The 22,351-nt window shown below is 49.5% G+C and overlaps 1 protein-coding gene across 5 annotated transcripts in view; it reads left to right on the top strand.

The window, feature by feature from the left end:
- Positions 1–324: 324 nt before the first annotated feature.
- The window catches only part of Kifc3 (kinesin family member C3), a 71,070-nt gene continuing 49,043 nt past the window's right edge, over positions 325–22,351 (top strand). The window contains exon 1 of one of the 5 annotated variants that reach the window (XM_048355488.1): positions 325–566. In XM_048355488.1, the coding sequence (XP_048211445.1) occupies positions 468–566 (99 nt within the window). In that variant the 5' untranslated portion in view covers positions 325–467. Of the gene's footprint in view, positions 781–22,351 lie in introns of all 5 variants that reach the window. The other 4 variants (XM_048355490.1, XM_048355489.1, XM_048355492.1 and 1 more) reach the window with 4 other exon arrangements.

Below are 22,351 nucleotides of genomic sequence, written 5' to 3' on the forward strand. Positions count from 1 at the left end.
TGCCCCCCTCTCCAATTTCCCTCCATCTTTGCAATTTTTGGCTGTCTCAAAATGGAAGAGCACCTGGCTCCCCGTCCCTCCCCTGCCACCCCCTGCCTGGTGGACCTTCTTGCTGTGCGTGCAGTTGACCACTAGGTGGCACTAAAACTCGGGTTATCACAGAAGGAGACTGGGAAGCAGTGGCCCAGAGCCAAGCAGGCTGGAGGGAGGCTCACTGGATGGAACTTGGTTTTACAAATGGGCAACAGAAACCTAGGGAAAAAGAGGTAACTGCCAGGGTCCCAGAGAGCGCTCCTCTCCTTTTCTTCCCCATTATCTGTTAAGAAGCTGTGCTTTGCTGTCCAGAAGCAGCTGTTTACTGAACACACGAAGGCAGGGGGAGGGGAGGGAGTCCTGAGAAGGAGTCCCCGGACTGTGGACTTTAGTCAGAAGGTCCTGGGGCCACCCAGGAAGGAAGACGACTCCGAATGGCCTGGGTGGAGACGCTCCTCGGGAAGGCAGCCTCATGGAGGCCCAGAGACCACGACAAGCACAAATTGGAAACTGGGGTGGCGGAGCAGCACGAGGTGAGGGCCTGATCTGGGTCGGAGTGCAGGGGTGGTTGTGTGGTGATGTTGGGTGCACCCTGAAGAGAGATTTCCGAATCCACCGGCTTCTCTGGGACACAGAGACTGGCGTTGTGCATAATGGCCTTTGAGAGTTCTTGCAACTCTACAGCCTGAATTACTTATAAGGCATTGAAGGGAAGAAATTTTAATTCGATGCGCTATATCCCCTTAGATAAAAGTTTTAAAATTTCCTTTTTAAATGCAGCATAATAGCATTCTAAATGCCCCCTTTAGAGCCAGGCCCTCTGGACTAAGAGGGACCACAGAAAAAAAGGCTCCTTTCCCTGGCTGTGGGCTAGGGAGAGCTAGGCCCCTCCTTCATGTCCTTGTGCACCCCTCCTTTCTGGGGGACCCACTACTGGCATTTTTCCTTTCAATGGTCAAAATCCTGTTTCCACCAGAGCTCGTTCTTCCCATTCTCACCCCTACTGTGGCCTTCTTCTGGGTCCACTGTCACAAAGGCAGCTCAAAGTGGCCTTACTGGTGGCTGCCTTTATGTCAGGAGAGAAGGGGCTGCTCTGGGAAAGCCCAAGAAGTGGGGGTCCTTTCCATGGAGAATGTTGTCTTTTGAAGAATTTCTCAATGCAGAGGCACCCCATTTCCCTGTGGTTGGCTAATGCATTCATTACACTTTATTATTACTACAATTGTGCTGCTAATCTGGATTAGCAGATTTAAAGTTCTGTACCCTGAGTGGGTTGTATATCCAGTGAATCTGGGGGGCTGTGATTCAAAAGGGGTACAGTAAAGTCTGGATCCTTGGGGTGTTTGAGGGTCATTTTAAAAGCCCTTTTTTGTTTTGTTTTGTTTTGTTTTCCAGTTATGGGGCTTGAATTCGGAGCCTGGGTGCCATCCCTGAGCTCCTTTGCTCAAGACTAGCACTCTACCACTTTGAGCCACAGGTCCACTTCCCATTTTCTGGTGGTTCATTGAGGCTAAGAGTCTCACAGACTTTCTTGCCTAGGCTGGCTTCAAACTGCAATTCTCAGATCTCAACCTCCTCGGTAGCTAGGGTTACAGGCATGAACCATGCATGGGTGCCCAGCAGCTCCATTTCTCGATTCTGAGGTTGGAGGACAGGAAGAAGAGGCTGTAAGATGGACCAATCCTGGAGCTTCTGGGTGGCAGAGAGGAAGGCCCCCTTCTGTCCTCCGCCCTAGCTGCCGGGTTGTTCCCAGAAGCCCATGCTGATTTCCTGATGGGGTCTGCACACTGCTGATCGGTACTCAACTCCCAGAGCTTGAAAATATTTTACCTGCTGGGAGAGCTATTTTAGTCACACACACCCTCTGCCCTCCTGGATTCCACTGTGCACAGCACTTGATCTGCATTCCCTGGGAACGCCCAGCCGCCGGGCTGTCCTTCCAGCTGCCTAGAGCGTCTCCTGGGAAACTTCCAGAATGCTTGCCCTGGTCAGCTGCATTTGATTTATGAGAGAGAGAAATCATCTCTGTGTTCACAGTGATTGGGGGGGGGGGAAGGACAGGCCATAAGAGTGAGTGGGGACGCATGGAAATATGTAAACGATTTCATTTGGGAGTCCAGCTTGGCTTGTGAAGCCACACTCTGCCTTCCCATAGCTCCCTAGCAGGGATTAAGAGTGGGTCACCTGAGCCCAGTGGGGAGTGCACACCTGTAATCCTAGCACTTAGGTGGCTAAAGCACTGAACATTTGCTCTCCCTTCCCCAGTGTAAGTGTAGAATTACTTCAGGGAATAGGAAGAGAATTTTATGAACGAAGTGTGTGTGTGTGTGTGTGTGTGTGTGTGTGTGTGTGTGTGTGTGTGTGTGTTCTGGAGCTTGAACTCATGGTTTCAAGATCTTGCTTAGCTTTTTCACTCAAGGCTGGTGCTCTACCACTTGAGCCACACTTCCAGCTTTTTTTTTTTTTTGCTGGTTTCTGGCGATAAGAACCCAGAGCCTCTGATTTTAGCCTCCTGAGTAGCTAGGATTACAGGCGTGAGCCACGAGCACCTGGCTTGTTTTGGGTTGTGCTTTTGGGTGTTGGCTGAGCCACACCCTAGCCCTCTCTGTAGGTAGAAATACAGCCACTTGGGTGGTGTTACACACATCTTTGGAGAAGGGTGGTGAACAAGGCAGATTAAATGTGGAAGCAGAAGCAAGAAAAAAAAATACTTAAGCCGAGTGCATACATCAGTCAACTATCTATTTTTAGTTTGTAGGAAGCAAGTGTTTTTAGTGCAGACATTTCTGGAAGGGCTTTATGTCTGCCTTTGGGAGTCAGGGAAAATATCACCCTTGTTTCCTGATAGTATAAAGTCGTGAGACAGGCATAGACAATAAATCAACTCTAATTGCCTCAGAATAGCAACTGCTCTGAAATAAGGTGAATGGAACCCTACAGTCCCATATATTAAGGCACAAAAGAGTGCAAAGCAAACATATCATTTTATTTAACTTCTTTTTTGGTGGTAGTACTGGAATTTGAATTTATATCCTTGCCCTTGCGAGTCAAGTGCTTTACCACTTGAGCCACACCTCCAACCTTTCTTTACCTTCTTTGTCATAAAGCCAAAGCATGTGTCTGTACAATATTTTTCTCTGCATTTGTCTTGACACACATGGAAGTCAAGTTTGTTTTGAAAATTCAGCTATGTGTTTCCATTTTAGTTTGTTAAAGGACAGGAAGGATTTTTTTTTTTAAAGGCATGCCTGTGAATTACTGAGGTAAAGAAAGTCAATGACCCAAAATTATACAACCTAGAGCAAAAAAAAGACCTGGCAAAAGACAACATTAGCTAAGCATAGAGACAGAGGCTGGAGGATGGAGAGTTAGAGGCTAGGCTGGCTCTATAGTAGGACCTTGTGTCAAAAAAAAGCGGGGGGGGGGGGGAAGAAGTCCCAATAAAAAAAGATAACATGGTCCATTATGGTGTACATTTACATTTTCTGGGAGCAGTTCATAGGTGTTATAATAGGCCTCTTTCTGCTATTCTTCCTTAGTGGTACTGGAGTTTGAACTCTGGGCCTCAAAACTGCTAAGTAGGTATTCTATCACTAGAGTCAGAGAGAGTAGAGTCTTAGGGAATAAGGTAAGACTTTACTAGCCATACACTGGTAGCTCACACCTAGGATCCTAGCTACTCAGGAGGCTGAGATCTGAGGATCATAGTTTGTATCCAGTTGGGGCAGGAAAAGTCCATGAGACACTTATCTCCAGTTAATTACCAGAAAACCGGAAGTGGTGCTACGGCTCGAAGTGATAGAGTGCTAGCCTGGAGTGAAAAAGTTCTGAGACAGTGCCCTGAGTTCAAGCCCCTTGACTGACAAAAAAAAAAAAAAAAAGACTAGTAGCCGGGCAATGGAGAAGAGGGAGTAGTGCTCATAAATCACCTTGTATCTTATTAGGCTAGGGATCACGAGGAGGAGAAATTGGCTAATAAGAGGGAGGAATATGCATGTCTTCTGGTAATGGGTGGAGACCTTCCAGGACCTCAGTCAGGTGTCTCTTCCTTTCCCCTCTTCCAATCATGGTATCCCAGTATGTGTGATGTCCGCCTCCAAGGCTGGGAAAGCAACTGCACAAATCTAGGTTGATTCCACCCTATTATAGTATTGGTCAGAACGTTTCCCCAGTGATCAACGTGTGTCTATGTGTGTTGCTGAGTAACACACTCTAACCTCAGGGTTTAGGCAGCAGGGAAGACACACAATACAGAGTTAGGGCTGGCCCAGGCCTTCTCTTCCATCCCAGTTGCCATCAGACCTCTGCAGGCCCCAGGCAAAAGACTCTCAGCCAGCGTGACCTTTGAGTCCTTGAAAAGTACCTTGGGTGGTATTGTCACAAGCAGCTAGCACAGCATGATCTACCAGCAAGCTAGGGGGAAACTTAACAACGTGGCCCGATTGTGTGGCCTCCCAAATCAGTGATCTTGACATCAACTAAGAGCTGATGTAGAAGTTCCATCACCCCCAGGGAGGGGGACTGGATAGGAAAGGGCCTGAGACTCTCTCTGATGGATGGCTTGACATGGGAGTTGATGAGGGTGGCTGCTGAGTTTGCCCAGGGCAGGTCACAGGACAAAGTTTTCTCTCATGGGACATTACATAACATCTCCCTTCATCCCTTGCTGAGCTAGTTACTCTGATGTGAACGCAGCCACTCCAGCCTTTTGTTCCCACAGTCCCTATCTCTCCATCTTTCTGTTTCTAACCTATAGAGGGCGCTAACGCCCATTTGGACCTCACTGACTCCGATTTCCAGACCCACGCCGCCTTGCACACACCGAGCTCTTAATAAGAAGTTCAAAATAATTAATCCTGTACGGATAAAGTGAATACACACACACACACACACACACACACACACACCTGCAGTGTATCTCAATGAACCATCACCTAGATTCTAGAAGGAAATTGATCTCAGTTAAACCAGCGTGTAGGGCATATGTTGGCCTATGGAATCTGGGCTTCGTTGCTTTGCTGCTGTACAACTCACCCCAACACTGCGGTCACAGAGCTGCAGGTCCAAGCCTGCCATGCTCACCTTGGCCCCGTGGCCGAGCCCTGATGTCCCGTGGCCGAACCCTGTTGGTTTCTGCTTAGACAGTGGACAGGAATGAGTTACTTAGCCTGACACGGGCGGGAAGAACACTCAATCCCAGGATTCATGTTTAGTAGAGCAGGAGAAGAGACAGGAATGTAAATCATCCTAGAAATTCCCTACCAAAGCCATGGGCTTTTATTTCCCCATGAATATTTTCCACCTTGGACACAAAACAAACTTGAAGGTCACATGCTGGAGGGCATCTGGAGTTGCCAGATTTGCTTTTTCTAACACAATCTGCACCACCTTGAAAAGGTGAGTCTAAACCTCTACACTTTTTCTTTTCAGCTGCCTAATCTAATGGTTAAAAATACCATGCAGAGCCAGGAGCCAGTGGCTCATGCCTATCATCCTAGCTGCTTAGGAAGCTAAGATACAGAGGACTGTAGTTCCAGGCCCAAGGGATCACAAAAATCTGAGACTTCATTATTAAAAACTGATTAAAGTGGTGTGGCTTCAGGGCAAAAGTCTACATTTAGCATGTGTGAGGACAGAGATTTGATGCCCAGCACCATGTAAACATAAAAACGCAAGGCCATGGGGTGGGGCTCGGCAGTAGGACTCCTGTCTAGTAAGTGCAAGGTCCTGGGTTCAAATTCCAGTGCTGAAAGAAATAAAAAGCGGCCATCCTTAGGCCTTTTGTTCAGCAAGCAAGACAGCTCCGTGGTTTCCACATAGAATTGGAAATGCGCTTCCTAAGGTGGCTCTTTCTAGAGAGGTAAAAGGGGCTGGGGACCAAGCCCAGAACCTTGCACATGCTAAGCAGGTGCTCTAATACATCAGGCACCTTGAAGCTGGTCCCCTTCCGGCTTTATGCAAAAGAAACAAGCACTGAAAAACAATGCCGCCCCAGCTTGGGTGTCCCCAGGGCATCAGAAACACATGGGTCCCCATCTGGGTGAAATGCACTGGGAATGTTAACTGACTCCCCGAAATGTATGACAGTTTCCAGGCAGCTAGACAGGAAATGATGACTTCCTAACAAAACCTTGGCTTCCCATTTCCTAGTTAACAGCCAAGATGTCCCAACTGTAATTGCTCCGAGTATTTTTAAATTGTTTTGCAAAGGACTCTTCAGGCATCTAAACTTAAATCTAAAAACACAACTTCTGTAGATTAGGGTGGTAGCACAGTAGTAGAATGCATGCTGGAGGCCAAGGGTCTATCACTAGTGCCCCAAATAAATTCTTAGCTAAGCACAGGTGGCTCACACCTGTAATCCTAGCTACTCAGGATCATGATTAAAAGCCACCCCAAAAGGTAGGAAAGTCTGTGAGATTCTTCTCTCTAACCACCCCAAAAGCCAGAAGTGGAGCCATGGCTCAAATGGTAGAGCATGGGCCTTGAGTGCAAAAGCTCAGGGAGAGCACCTGGCCCAAAGTTCAAGCCCCAGGACCAGCATAAAGAAACAAACAACAACAATAAGAAAAAGTGGAGTGGAGCCAACATGGACTGCGGACCCAGCTCTGAAGTCCCCGTGCGGGTGACATTTCTCATCTGCTCTGCTCATTTCTAATGAACAACCAGATTGTGTGTGGGGGCGAGGGGGGAAGGGGGGGGAAGGGGCTGGGCTGCCTGGTCCAGCAAGGGAAGGGCTTGACCAGAGAGCCTGCACCTTGTGGGCTGCACAGCACGGCCCCCAGGGGCTCAGGTGGGCAGGTTGGTTTCCCTGGGCATGCTCAGTCTAGTACATGCAGCTTGCAGCTGGCTTTCAGCATTTAGTCTTTGCCTTTAAAAGCTAGAAGGCCGTTTGTGCCAGAGGCCGCTGGAAGGCTGCAGGGTCCCCTTGCCGCTGGGGGACTGCTCTCCGAGGGTCCCCGGACCTCTGGGTGGTGGGGGTACTGCATCACAAGTATTGCCCAGGAACACAGTGGGGCCCCTGGTGTTTGTCTCATGGGGTGAGGACTCTGACCTGGAGAGCGATGGGAATTGACTTCAATTTGAACAATGTCACCCTGGCTGCTGAGGTAAGAAATGGTTCCACTGTGTTACAAAAGTCCACACAAACGGTGGGAGGCGGTAAGAGTAGACAGATTCTGGATTGCACTTGAAGGCAGAGTCCGTGGGATTGTGAATGACAGGATGCCGGGCGTGGTAGCACATGCTTGTAATCTGAGCACTCAGGAACCTGAGGCCAGAGGATTGAGAGCTACAGAGTGAGGTTTTAGATGCTTTAATTTCCCACTTGGAATCCAGGAGCCCTTTGCTATTTCTGCCTCCTGTTGTGACACTTCTGATTCTCCTCAAAGCTGCATGGTACGTGCTAGCAAAGTACCCTCGAGTCACGTCTTCAGACCCTTGCTAGTGACCCGTGTCATTCTGTGGAAGTGGGGGGGGGGGTAGTGGAGAGCCAGTCTCCCCAAAGATTTTTAATTGCTGGGCTAAAGACTGAATGCTTGCCTTGTTCAACACAGCCATATCTGGATCCAGAGAGAAATTGGGGAATCAAGCAGAAAATTCCAGGCCACAGGCTGCTAGGGGCTCCAGACTGGAGGGTTGTCCTGGAGGAAGGAGACGGCCGGACTTGGAGCATCATGTTTGTAGTCCCAGCTCTGGTGTGGCTGAGCTGGAACAGCTGGGGCTCAAGGAAGGGAGATTGCGAAAGAGACCCCCCCACAGACCCAGAGGAGGCCCCTGGCTGGGGCTGGTCGGGCCCTAGCCCCTCCGACCATATTTCTTCCAGGTTCCAGACCCCTTCCCCAGGACCCATCCTGGGCTCTGAGCTACCAGGCCCTGACCTACAGGTAAGGAGCCGACATTACCCAAAGGGGTTGTGTGGTCTCCAGCTAAGGGGAGAATGTTCTCAAGGTGGAAGATTGTGTTTTGAGTCTTGCCAGCTTGTCTGAAGTATACTGTATTGAGATTTCTCGCATTTTCTACACTCGGAAACTCTTGCTAACTGCCCAGCTATAACTCTGAGGTGCACCAGGTGTCTCTAATGAGTCCTCAGGTTCTTCTAGAAGTCTGTGCCAGCGTTGGCAATTGAGTCAGGCCTGATTTGCCCTCTGCCCAGGGTGCCAACCACTGAAATGATGAGTTTTGTGATAGAAAAAGTTTATTTAGGAGGCAGTTAACTTGGGAAGTGGCAGAGCCAGCCTCAGATTCGCCTCTGCGAGGAGAGGGCGCAGAGCAGAGCACGGTGGTCTGAGGTCAGAGGGAGGAGGACTCTCCGTGGGCTGCCCACTTGTAATCGGATCTCACCACGTCAGTAAGCCTAACGATGGCAGCAGCTAGACATAAGCACAGGCCCAGGTGAGGGGGCCATGATTTCAACCGGTTAAAGATGGACAATTGGACTCTGGGTTCCTAAACAGCTTGGGGTCTTGGCTGTCCCACAGCAAAGCTTGCCTAGAGACCTGGGAATTGGGTGAGGGCCCAGGCTAGAGCTGAGCGAGAGAGCTCCAAACGCAGCCCAGCCAGGGCTCTGTCCCTATGCGGCACCTGCTGGGAAGTGGCTGCAGGAAGGTTCTCCTGGCTCACCCCAGCTCCCCATTGGGGAGATGGGGACCTAAAGGTAGTCACGGGAAGCATTGTGAATTTGTAGTCCTAGACCGCATGCACAGCTGATTAGTGTTCAGTAGTCACCAGGTGGGGCTGGGAATATGGCCTAGTGGTAAAAGTGCTTGCCTCCCATACATGAGGCCCTGGGTTCGATTCCTCAGCACCACATATATAGAAAAGACCAGAAGTGGTGCTGTGGCTCATGGTAGAGTGCTAGCCTTGAGCAAAAAGAAGCCAGGGACCGTGCTCAGGCCCTGAGTCCAGTCCCCAGGACTGGCAAAAAAAAAAAGTCACCAGGTGCTGGAGGGTCGTGCCTGGGATCCTAGCTACTCAAGAGACTGAGGCAGGAAAGTCTGTGAGACTCTTATCTCCAATCAACACCAAAAAGGCAAAAGTGGAGCTGTGGCTGAGTACCAGCCTTGAACAAAAAGGTTGGGGAAGCCAGGCCTTGGGTGGCTCACGCCTATAATCCTAGCTACTCAAAAGGCTGAGATCTGAGGATCATAGTTCGAAGCCAGCCTGGGTAAGAAAGACTGAGAGACTTATCTCCAATTAACTACCAAAAAACAAAGTGGGTCTGTGGCTCAAAGTGGTAAGTCACTAGCCTTGAGCAAAAAGCTCAGGGACAGCGCCTACCCTGAGTTCACGCCTCATGACTGACAAAAAAGCTTGAGGACAATACCCAGGTCCTAAATTCAAGCCCAGTCCCTCCCCTTAAAAAGAGCACTGAAGCTTCCCTCTCTGACCACGGTTGAATCTCTATCAAGTTGAGTTGGTTCTAAGTCTTGTTATCTGAAACACTTGGCTCTTGTTTTGCTTGAGATTGAACAGGTGTTTGAAATCAGTGCTGACACACTGGAAGCGCACAGTGGCAGTTCCAGGCTACCTATTTGGAGAAGCTGGGACTCAATTGGGGGATGCAGGCAGGCTCTGTCTGCCCCAGCTGCCTACGTGATCTCAGTCTCGGGCAAGGAGAGTCGGTCTGCTGGACATCCACTGGCGGTCTGTTAACCAGGGAGGCATGTCCACCCCTTCACTGGGCCGTGCAAGGAAAGCTGGCCAGGGTGGGGGCTGACATACCAAGTTATTAGTGCAGGGCTCAGTAATTGAACAGAAATGGTGACACTGAATTCTCGCCTTCTTGTTACATTGTCTTGCTATTGTTCTTGGGGACAAAAAAGGTAGTCTGCGATGGGGGTGGGCTGTGAGGTTTTGAGTGATGGCAGCCTGGCTCTACCAGATTGCATGAATTATTTACACGTTGGTTATCTAGCTCTGTTTGATTGATTCCTGCACCCCATAAATATGCATTGAAATGTTCGCTTGTACTGGGAGGAGTCTAGAGCGTAGATCTGACATGTCCTGTATTCAAGTGCCAATATAAAGCACTGGACAATACTGTGCATCACTATGCTGACATTTTCAAGTTACAGGAAATTCTGTAAGGTAAATTTCAGTGAAATATAAAATGAATCTCCAGCTCATAGGGATTTTGCTTGTTTTTGTTTTGGGTTTTTTGGGGGGAGGGTATTTCAGTTAAAAGAGACATTTCAAATAAATTTTAGGGTCAGGCATGGTAGCTCACTACTATAAATCCAGCTACTTAGAAAAAGGAGGTCAGGAGAGGCCAGCCCAGGCACAAAGCTAATGAGACCTCATTTCAAACAAGAAGTCCAAAGTATAAATGCACGCCCACTAGCCCAGCTACCTGGGAAGAATAGATAAGAGGGTTACAGTTCCAGGCTGGTTCCAGTAAAAAATCAACAAAAATAAGCTGGGCATTATTGGTAGCTCACACCTGTAATCCCAGCTACTCAGGAGGCTGAGATCTGAGGATCATGGCTTGAAGCCAGCTTGGGCAAGAAAGTCCATGAGATTCTTACCTGCAATAAATCACAGAAAAAGTCAAAAGTGGCCCTGTGGCTCAAGTGGGAGAGCAGTAGCTTTGAGCAAGAAGGAGCCCAAGGACAATGTCCAGGCCCAGAGTTCAAGCCCTACAACTGGCCAAACACATTTTTCTTTTTGGCAAAAATAGAAAATTCTATCTAAATAACTTAAGCAAAAAAGAGCTGGCTTACGTGGTAGAATGCCAACCTAGTAAGCATAAAGCTCTGATTTCAAACCTTGTACTGCCCCAAACACCAAACAAAATAGCTTTTAGTATTATTTTGCTGATAGGCATTTGAACCCAGAGCCTTGCATGACTTCAACATGTGCTCTCTTGAAAGTCTTACATTTTATATTTTGAGGGAGTACACCTGGCATAGTAGTACATGTCTGTAATCCTAGCTATTGGGGAGGCTGAGGCAGGAGGATCTCAAGCCTGAATCCTGCCTGGGCTGCATAGCAAAAAAAAAAAAAAAGGGGGGGGGCAGCCTGAATAATTTAAAACTGGAGATACAACTCAGAGCTGAACGTTAGCATACGTGCCAGCCTATGAAAGGCCACACACATACATACACAAATTAGGGGAAAGATTTCCACCACCTAAAATAATATCTCCCCACCATTGCTGCACTCAGATTTTAGGAAGAGGTTCAGTGTGACCCACCAATCCTGTACCTCCCACTTCCCAGGGGCCATTTTCACCCAAGCCATCTTCTTACCACAGTGAATGCATCTGTCCATGACGGTGCCTTTTTAAAATTTTTACACAGATGCCATAGACTTTTTTTTTTTTTAATGAGATTTGTGGTGACTTTAAGAGCAAAGTCCATGAAGAAATGGGGTGAAGCCAAGCCATGATGAAGCCCCATAGCCTGGGCGGGCTTTTCCAGAGCGTTTAGTGTTTGAGAACTTAGAAGCTGCAGGACTTAGCCACGTGCAGCCTGCTCTTTCCCTCACAGTGAAGTCACAAAAGCAATATTTTCCACCTAGAAATGTTTCCTGCCCCTGCCAAAAACTGATTTGCTGACAGGTCCTATTTTCCCACCCCGCTCTGTGCTTTCTGAACACTGTCTCACCTACGTTTGCTTGGTAACAGACATGCACCGAGCCAGACAAGCGCAGGCAGGGCTGTAACCAAACAGCCGTGTCGGCAACTCCCTGGGCTGTGTTTAGCACGCTGTGTGTGTAGTCCAACACCACGTGGCTTGAGGACCACACCAGGACTGCCAGGGCACAGGGATGCTCAGATCTGCCCCGGCAGGTAAAGCCAAGTTCTAACTGTTCCCTCGCTGAGAGTCTCCTCCTGTTTTGTTTTTCTTTTGGCCATGGGGGATCTAGTGCAGAAAAACAAGCACGTTGGGAAGATAAAGGGAGTTCCTACATTTTTTTTTAAAAATGCATTTTTGTTGTGGTTAAGGACTTGTGCAGAGGGATTACAGTCCCATAAAGTCAGCCCTTCCTTTGCTTGGTTCCTGAATTTTTGATGGATTTAAGTCATGTGACGCTGCCATTTCACCCTGTTTTCCTCAACTCTCCCTACATAACTTGGCTCAACAAACCAGAGTGGAACAGCCCAGCAGGGGTCACGGGGCTGTAGGCTGGCCACTGTTGTGGGGCCCTGCACTGAGCCACCGTCCCATCCAGGCCCTGGGTGAAGCTGGCCCTGCTCATGGCCGATGCTCAGACATGGCTTTCTCTGTGCACTGACAAACACCCCCACGAGGGTCTCAGTACCAGTGAGGAACACAGGCAGGGGGAAACGGGGACACCCTCATCTTCTCACACGTCCTGAGAACACATGCCTGCCCCACCTGCCCAGAACAAATGGCTGGGGAAATGAAAAATGTCAATTAAGTGGTTGCTAGGCAACCCCAGCTCACACCGGCTGCTACTCTTGTCACTTAAAAAAAAAATCACACCACTGTTCACGTTTGTGTGTAAAGATGATCACAGCTGATGAGGTGTGTTTTGTTTTTTCCTATATGGATAGTATTGGGGTTTGAACTTGGGGCCTCATGCTTGCTAGGCTGGCTTTTTGCTCCAGCCCTGTTTTTCTGGTGGTTTATTTTGAGATGGGGATCTCACGTGTGCCTGAGCCTCCATCCTCCTCCTTTAGGCTCCTCATTGCTCCTGGGATCACAGGCACACCCACATCGTGTGTCCAGCTTCCCTCCATTGAGGTGGAGTCTCCTGGATTTTCTTCCTGGACAGGCCTGGATCTGTGACCCTCCTAATTTCAGCCATCCATGCAGCTGGGATGGCAGGCACTATGGCTATAGGTTGAGGGGCGGGGGGTGGGGGGGGTCTCGTGAAATTTGCTGCCCAGGCTGGCCTTGAACTGATTGTCGCATTCTTGCCACCTAACTAGCTATAGGTATGACCATGCCTGGCTCCCATGATGCTTTTTTTTTTTCAATACAAGGCTGTCTTGCTAGCTTCTAGCACTGAGCCACACCTTCAGTTCACCTTTGTTACTGGTTATTTTGGAGACAGACTCTCTCGAACCTGTTTAAACCCAGGCTGGCTTCAAGCCCTGTGATCTTCTTCAGACCTCAGGCTCCCCAGGAGCTAGGATTACAGCTGTGAGCCACTGGCTCCCTGCTCAAGGGGGAATTTTGAAGGGCTGGGGGCCAGCTAGGAGAAGGCTTTTTTGCTTGCTTCATGTGTCTCTTTGAGGTGACAACAGTGAGATATTAGTCTGAGCTCCCCAAATTCCCATCGTTTCTATTCTGAACCTCGGGCAAGCTCTGTGCCTTCTTGAGCCAGAGGTCTTCCTGCTAGCCTGCTGCTTCCAGCTCATCCCCCTCCTGTATCAGTCCTGAGCTCCCCAGAGGAGTAGCTTGAAGGTCAGGTCCCAGCCCTGGGCTGACTTCACGATGTTAGGGGCAAGGGCCTAAGGACAGCCTGGGCTTGCACGGACTGTGGTTAAGCACAAGGCTTTGAGTCCTTGTGTATGAAATGGGCTGATTAGAGTACTTAACTGCTTCCCAGGCTGGGAGTGTGGAAGACTCAGCATAGAGCACTTGACTTGAATGTTCAAGGCCCCAGCTTCCATCCTTAGCATGGCCAAAAAAAAAAAAGAAAGTACTACTTCCCTTGTGGGGTGATAACTAAATTTACCATCAGACAATTCTGCATCAGTTAAGTACTCCGTAGATGTTAGTACTTTATTAAAATCAGACCAGCCAGGCACTGGTGGATCACGCCTATAATCCTAGCGACTCAGGAGGCTGAGCTCTGAGGATCTCAGTTCAAAGTCAGCCCAGGCAGGAAAGTCCATGAGACTCTTATCTCCAATTAACCACCAGAAAATGAGAAGTAGAACTGTGGCTCAAATCGGTAGAGTGCTAGCCTTGAGCAAACAATGCTCAGGGGTAGCACCCAGGTCCCAAGTTCAAGACCCATGACTAACCAAAAACAAAAAAGAAGTTCCTGCAGAAAAGCACACTGTCATGAATGGAAGGGATGAGCTTCAAGTTTCTGTAAGGTGTCTTTGCTGCTTTTTCTGGCTGGTGCTGGGATGGAACTCAGGGCCAGCACTCTTCCACTACAGTGTACCATCAGTCCTTTGCTCCTTTTTTTTCTTTTTCTTTTTTTTCTTTTTTTCATACCAGTACTAGGGCTTGAACTCAGGGTCTGGGTGCTGTCCCTGAGCTCTTCAGCTCAAGGGTAGTGCTCTACCACTTAAGCCACAGCACCACTTCTGGCTTATTGTGGTTAACTGGAGATAAGAGTCTCACAGACTTTTCCTGCCTGGGCTGATTTGGGACAGTGATCCTCAGATCTCAGCCTCCTCAGTAGCTAGAATTACAGTGCAAACCATCAACACTGGGCTTCATCCTTCAGAACAAGCGGAGATACTGTAGTAGGCAAACATTTATTCCTGTCTCCCTGTGGATAAATGAGCTGGCTGCTTCTGCACACACACACCGCCCCCCCCCCCGCGCCCCTGCCAACACGCATGTCTAATTTTTTCTATTAAAAGAAGGCTTAGAGCTGAGTGGGGGTGTGGCTCAGTGGTAGCAGGCTTATGCTGGATTTGGTCCCCGGCAGCACAGAACACTTTTCTCTCTTCCGGATGAAGTCACCTGTTACAATTCCTCCCAGATGAGCCCTGAAACCCCTTGGGGACAGAGGCAGGCTCTCTCCCATGACTGTCCCAGCGAGGAAGGATGCCTTTCTTACTCACAGGGCGGAGCCCACAGGGAGCCAGCCAGCCTTGGCAAAGAGGAACGCCATGAGAAAACTGTATTGCTTTTCCTCCTGATGATGACAGTCATACCCCTGTATCTCCCCCAGCTCCCAGATCTAACCCTGGGGAATAACTCCGCAGTAGTGACACCAACCACAGCTAGAGTCTGGCTAATGAATCACTGCTTTGTAGCATAAGCCAACGGGTGGTGGCAATAGGTGACACTCATCTGGGTGCACCTGACGAGTCTCTCTCCAGACCTCTCAGGATTCTAGCACTCTAGAAAAAGGATCAGACGGGCACTGGTGGCTCACACTTATAATCCTAGCTGAGGTCTGAGGATTATGGTTCAAAGCCAGCCCAGGAAAGGGAAGTCTGTGAGACAAGAGCTTACCTCAAATTACCCAGCAGAAAACTGGAAGTGGAGGTGTAGCTCAAATGCTAGAGTATCAGCCTGGAGTAGAAAATGCTCAGACAGTACTTAGGTATCAAATTCAAGTCCCATGTACCAGCACCAAAAAAAAAAAAAAAAAAAAAAATCGGGATGAAAATGCTACTGAATCACCAATGTGCTATTATCACATGCATTACATTTATCATCATTTTCATTTAATGTTAAAAAAGAATTCCAGGGAGAGTGGGCATTCTTGTAGCTCATGCCTATGATTTTGGTTACTCAAGAGAGAGATTTGGAGGATTACAATTCTCAACCGGCCCAGGCCAAAAAAGTTTACAAGACTCTATTTCAACAGTAAAAGCTGGGGATGGTGGGTTCTTGCCTGGCATCCCAGCTATGGCGTGAAATATAACTAGGAGGGATTGAGGTCCAGGCTGGACTAGACAGGAAGTGAGGTCCTAACTTAAAAATAACCACAGAAGGCTAAGTGCTGGTGCCTCACACCTGTAATCCTAGCTACTCAGGAGGCTGAGCTCTGAGAATCACTGCTCAAAGCCAGCCTGGGCAGAAAAAGTCCCTGAGAGACTCTTTAACCCATTTAACCACTCAAAAGCAGAAGTGGAGCTGTGGTTCAAAGTGGTAGAGCACTAGCCTGAGTAAGAGAGCTCAGCGACAGAGCCCAGGCACTGAATTCAAGCCCCTCAGGCAGGGGGAAAAGGGGAGGAGGTAGGCAGCAGTGGCTCATGACTATAATCCTAGCTACTGAGGAGGATGAGACCTGTGGCTTCTTGGTTCAAAGCTAGTCCAGGCAGAAAAATCCACAATACTCTATCTCCAAAATAACCAGCAAAAAGCTGGGATGGAGGTGTGACACGTTCAATCAGTAAAGCATCAGCCAACACAAGCCTAGAAAGAAAGCCTGAGTTTAAACCCCTGTACTGGGGGGGAAAGGCTAGTATGCTGAGAGGAAACCATAACCTTCAGCAAATTAAATCACCACTGATGTTAACATTACCACTGATGTTAACATTAACTTTATTTCTAAACCCTGGTTCCTCACACCTTCCCCCCCCCCCCGCCCCCGCGCGCCCCCGCAAATCCCTGTGGGATCTAGTTGATACTGGTGGCTCACTTATGGGGGAGGGCACCCCAAGATTTCACTGGGGCAGGAGGGAAGTCCAGGGCGTGCTGTTTGTAAGAGCCTCCCTGGGGACCGGGTGCCAGCACTGTCCTGGGTGGCGCGCACGCACAGTGCAGTCTGCGGAGTGCGGCTGGGGGGTGGAGTGGCCGGGGTGGGTGGGTGCTGTTGTGGGAGGAGGCTGCCACAGCCACGCGCTTGGGGACGCGTGGAGAAGCTCCCAGTGAGCAGGGTTCCGCCTCGGGGTGGCAGATGGGGTTCCTGGTAGGACAGGCTCACCTGCGGAGCCCCGGGGGTGTGCCCGGTCCACGGCTCTGTGCTGGTTTCGTGGTTTCTGTGTTGGTGGATTGGGTAACCCCGGGCTTGCCAGGCTCAAGAGTGGCTCAGGTCACCTGAGCTGACTGCCTTTCCGGCTCTGCTGCCTTGATTGAGGCCAGCTTCCCTTTCATCCACAAGATCACTACCTCCCTTCGCATCTGTCCTCCAGAAGGCCTAGGGGGATAAAAAGGCCGAGTCCAGGTGTGGCCCAGTTTATACGGCTTGGTGGCCTCTCCAAATTTGTCATTTGTCTCCTGCAAGCCCAATTACTCAAAGCCCTAGGGATGATAGGATTAACTTTTTTTCTTTCCTAAACAAATGAATATTCTTCTGGCTTTTACGCATTGTAATGCCTTTTTTTTTTTTTTACACGGAAAGCACTTCATTTTGGCCTGCTTTCACTATAACATGATGGGGCTCAAGGTTATCCTGCTCATTTGGTAAAAAGAATCAAGGCTGAGTAGCTTTCTTTTAAAGCCACACAACTAAACAGCAGAATGGAAATCAAACCCAAGTCTGTGGGCCTTGAAAACCAATTTCTCTGACCATCTGGATTTCCATTTTTTTCTTTGGAATGGGAACTCATTAGGCAGGCACTCTGCCACTTGAACCATGCCCTCAGCTTCTTTTGCTTTAGCTGACTTCACATAGGGTCTCCTGCTTTTTGCCTGGATCTAGCCAGCCTCCGAGCAACATCCTAACACCTCTGCCTCTAGCAGCATGTAACTGTGATTTCAGATGTGTACCACCACGCCCAGCTTGTTTGTTGGGATGGGGGTGGGGGGTTGTCTTAAGTTGTTGTTGTTTAATCTCCACCTCCTGTATAGCTAATAAGTCTAGGTATGCCATCTAGACTTTCAAAGTCCAATGTTGGAAGCTGGCTATTGTATTTTTTGTATCTATATACTTAAGGCCTTGTGTTAATTCAGCTTTTTTGCTTGGTGCTATACCATTTCAGCCATGTTTCCAGGTCTGTTCTTTTTTCCAGTCACGGGGCTTGAATGTAGGGCCTGAGCACTGTCCCTGGCTTTCTATCTCAAGGCTAGTGCTCTACCATTTTGAGCCACAACACCACTTCCAGTTTTCTTGGCAGTTAATTGATGATGAGAGGCTCACTGACTTTCCTGCCCAGGCTGGCTTTGAACCCCAGCTCTCAGATCTTAGCCACCTAAGTAGCTGGGGTTACAGGCGTGAGCCACCTGCTCCTGGCTCCTCTTTTGATTTAAGTGAACCTCAAACATTCTCTTGCTACATAGCCCAGGCTGACCTTGATCCTTCTGCTTTAGCCTCTTGATTGCTGGGCTTACAGGCATGAGCCACTATGCCTAGCCAAATAAAAACATTTTCATTTGCTCTTAAAACTATTCTAGTTCTAGGCATTGTGCCTAAGACTATAGTTCCTACTGGAAAGACTGGAACCGTGGTTACCTTGTGGTCGTTGATGTCCCCTACTCCCCTCCCCTGACCTCTGGAATTGAACCCAGGGACTCCTGTCTGCTATGCAGGTACTCTACTACTGGGCCAGCTGAATTGACTCTTTCAAGCCTTTTGTCATCTGTTAAAAGGGTGAAGTGATCCATCTACTTTAACCTATAAAAGGAGAGCCCATGGTGGTGAGGCCTCCCCTGTGACCCTGGTGACCCTGCCCTCTGTGGGGTGACAGGCTATACGTGGACGACTGGGCTTGCGGGGGCACCTAGAGAAAGGGTACATGCTCTGGAACTCACTTTCTGCTGCCAGCTCTGTTTCCCACCTCTGCACCACTAAGTATTAAGGCCAGGGAGTCAGCAAGGCCCACCCTCCCTGCCTGCCTTGCAGCACCTGGACCTGCAGGCAGGCTGGAACCCCAGCAGGCTATCACTCAAGTGTGCCCAGCAGTCTCTCCGGGGTGCCACCCTCAGGGTGACCTTGGCAAGCAGACCTTGGCAAGGACAGGGGCAAGACTTTTGCCACCAGCCTCCCTCCCTTTACCCTCCTCCCACAGTGCCCTCCCCGCTCTGCTCTGTTTTCTCACGGCCACGTGCGCATGTGGGTGGCCACGTGCAGTGCCCAGCAAGGGCTTGAACAATGGATTGGCCCTGGGGCCGTCTCAGTTCTGGTCCTGACTTGCTGGGCAGGCAGCTTCATGCTCCAGTCACACTTGAACCTCACACAGGTGATACTAGGTGACCACAGTGAGGGCAAGGAGTCCCAAGAATGGCCCTGAGGGAGACCCCCCAAAGCAATACACTGCCTGGGTGACAGATCCCAGGCCTGCCCCTTACTAGTGGTTGACTCTGAGCCAGTATTTGACCTTTCTGTGCATGCTTACTCACCTGGAAATTGAGGCTACTCACCTGTGTCACTCGGGTGTTGCTGGGAGGGTCAACATGAGTGACTCAGTGTCTGGGGTGCAGTGCACGGCCTGTTTGCTTTTTCTTGGCCCCCCACATTTTAATGTTGATTCGTAGTTATTTTGACGTGTCCATATACACACCACAGACCTTACGTGAATCCATGCCTCCACCATGCTCCCTCATCCTCCTTCTCCAAACCAATTTGTTTTTCTTAGAGTAGACCTTTATTTTGTACCAGCTCTGTCCCTGAGCTTCTTATGCTTAAGGTTAGCGCTCTATCACTTAGAGCCACAGCTCCACTTCTGGTTTTCTGGTGGTTAATTGGAGCTAAGTCTCATGAACTCTCCTGCCTGGTCTGGCTTGGAACCATGATCTTCAGATGTCAGCCTCCTGAGTAGCCAGGATTACAGGCATGAGCCACCAGCGCCCAGCTGCCTTGTGTGTGTGTGTGCGCGCGCGCGTGCACGCGCATGCATTAATTGTACCAAAGAGTTTCACCATGGTATTTCAGAGAAGTGTGTAATATTTTGCTCACAGGAAGCCCCTCTTGATTTCACCTTCCCTGCGCTTTCCCTGGGGTTCCTTATGCTGTCAACATACCATTTGTGATGCATTTGGATTTTTCACTTTCCAACTTTTCCCCTCCCTCCTTTCTCTCATGTTCTATGCATATGTGTGTATGTATATGTATATATATATGCATATATAATGTGACTAAGTATGACGTTTAGGTCTAGCTTCACTGTTTCATTTTTATACAGGCACAAAAAATATTTTGGCCATATTCACCCTCTCCTGGATCCTTCCCTCCCTCCTTCCTTTCTTAGCACAAATTCCAAGTGGGAAAATGACAGCAGCTTTAGGAGCTGGCAGAGGTTCCAGGAACGGCCACCCTCAGTCCCTTCCTCTCTGAGGTGGGGGAGATCTGAGCTCCACCCACTGGAAGGGCTGGAGCTCAGGGGAATTTCTGGCCACTCAGGGCCTTGTGATGGCTAAAGCTTCAGATGTTGCTGTCTACAGGGGGTCCTGGAGTGTGTGTGAGGTCACAGGATGGGTCCAGACAGTTCAGGAGTCTGGAGGAGAAAGATGGAGCCCCAGGAATATAGAAGGAAAGGAAGGAGACAGGACAGGGGTAACAGATATCCGTATCTGCCTTTGACAGCTATGCTGTCCAAGGCACAGGTGGCCCTTTGCTTGAGCACCTGGCTGTCTGCCCAGCAGGTAGTAGCCAGGGTCCTTGACCCTTGAGCCTCCACTCTTGCCAGATCTCCAGAGTGGGCTGCACCCACAAACATGCAGCCTGCTGGACACCAAGATGCGGCCAAAGGTGGCTGCGGGGGTCCCACCCCCACCAGGCTCTTCACATCATGGCTTCCTCTAGGCTGTCCTGGGAACTCTGGACTGGAGCTGTTTGCCATGCGGCGCGTTCCTGAAGTGACTTTCCTGAGGTGACCCGAGTCCTTATCATCAAATATTAATGCCTGGCTGAGGGTGTGAGCTCCAGAGCCTTCCTCCCTGAGGCATCTGGTTTCATGGTCTGAGAGAGCAGCTGTTGTCAGGGTCTAAGGTAAACCCCAGGGCTCCACACCTCCGGACCGGGTGGCGCGCCTTGAGGGACAGCCCCATCCTGGGAGCTGGAGGCTGGGGTGCATGGCGTAGATGACGGGTAGGTGTTCGGGCAGAGAGGGTAATGCAAATGCTGACTCAGGAGCTGAGTTCCCGTCTGCTGGCAGAACAAGAGGGTGGCGTCCTGTGTGATGAGCACACAGAAACATGCCTCCCCATCCCCAAGTGAGAGTTGGATGAGACTTTCCTGTATGTATTGTTGTCCCCTGTTCCTTTGTGTATGTGTCGGGAGTATGTGCCCGTCTTGGGGCCTGAACTCAGAACCTAGGAGCTGTCCCTTAGCTTTTCCACTCAAGGCTGGTGCTCCTACCACTTGAACCACAGCTTTACTTGTGGCTTTTTGGTGGCTAATTGGAGGTGAGGCTCATAGATTTTCTTGCCCAGGCTGGCTTTGAACCTTGGTCCTCAGATCTCAGGCTCCTGAGAAAGTAGCTAGGATTACAGGCAGGAGCCACCAGCTCCTGGGCTTGAATTCAGCATGGGCGCCGTCCCTGAGCTCTTTTGCTCAAGGCTAGTGCTCTCCCACTTTGAGCCACAGTGCCACTTCTGGTTTTCTGGTGATTAATTGAAGATAAGGATCTCATGGACTTTCCTGCCCAGGCTGACTTTGAACCAGGATCCTCAGATTTCAGCATCCTGAGCAACTAGGATTACAGGTGTGAGCCACCAGCGCTTGGCCCAAGATTTTTTTTTTTTTGGCCAGTCCTAGGCCGTGAACTCAGGACCTGAGCACTGTCCCTGACTTCTTTTTTGCTCAAGGCTAGCACTCTGCCACTTGAGCCACAGCGCCACTTCTGGCCATTTTCTGTATATGTGGTGCTGAGGAATCGAACCCAGGGCCTCATGTATACGAGGCAAGCACTCTTGCCACTATGGCCCAAGATTCTTAATGTAAACCCTGAGCCTCCATCTAGCCATCAAATGCAAATTAAATGACTGTTGGATTTTTCTTTTCATTAGATTCTCACAGGGGAAGTGGGTTTTACCTGTAATTTAAAAAGGATTAATACAGAAGTTGGGAACTACGCTTAGCAAGCATGAGGTCCTGGCTTTGATCCCTAGCACCAAAATAAATCTATAACACTGAGAAAAATGACTGCTAGTCATACTGTTTCTGCAAATCCCTTCTGCTTGTAAGTGTGTGTGGAGCCTGGTGTAAGGCCATTCTTGGACTGGAAATAATCAGCTGAACTGGGTTGGTGGGCACCACGGCGGGGGGGGGGGGGGGAGGGTTGGAGCTGGGCAAGGCCATGTGATACCAGGAGCTTCCGGAGTGAGTTAAGTGCAGAAACCAAGCAGGAAACAATGAGTACTGGACTCCTATGTGTGGGGTCAGGAGATAGCTTTCAGTATGAGCTTATAAATGAGGATATTTTGGAAAAGACCCCACCAGCCCTAATGACAATGATGGTCTCAGAGGGGTGGAAGGGGAGGGAGGAGAGGGGAGCCAGGCTTCACTATGGTTTCTGCTGTTTGGACTTGAGTAGTTTAAAAGCAGTCAGACAAGAAAACAGCCTCATGGTGGTGTGCTAACTTGCTTTTTTCTCCCCCTCACATCTTTATTAGCACATATGAGTTGTACAATGTGGGCCGTGTCATTGTGGTATTTCCGTAATCTCATGGAAATAATATCCTGGGCCTCTAATCTACTTGGCTCACGTTGGTCCTTCTCTTTCCTCTCTGTCCTCCCTCGGCTGACTTGCTGATCCAAAGAAGCAAAGTGGCAGGCCTGAGACACGCAGGTGCGGCTAATTTGGGTGGGCAGCTGCCACCCCTCTAAA

This window comes from Perognathus longimembris, chromosome 10 (genome assembly GCF_023159225.1).
Source record: "Perognathus longimembris pacificus isolate PPM17 chromosome 10, ASM2315922v1, whole genome shotgun sequence".
NCBI lineage: Eukaryota > Metazoa > Chordata > Mammalia > Rodentia > Heteromyidae > Perognathus > Perognathus longimembris.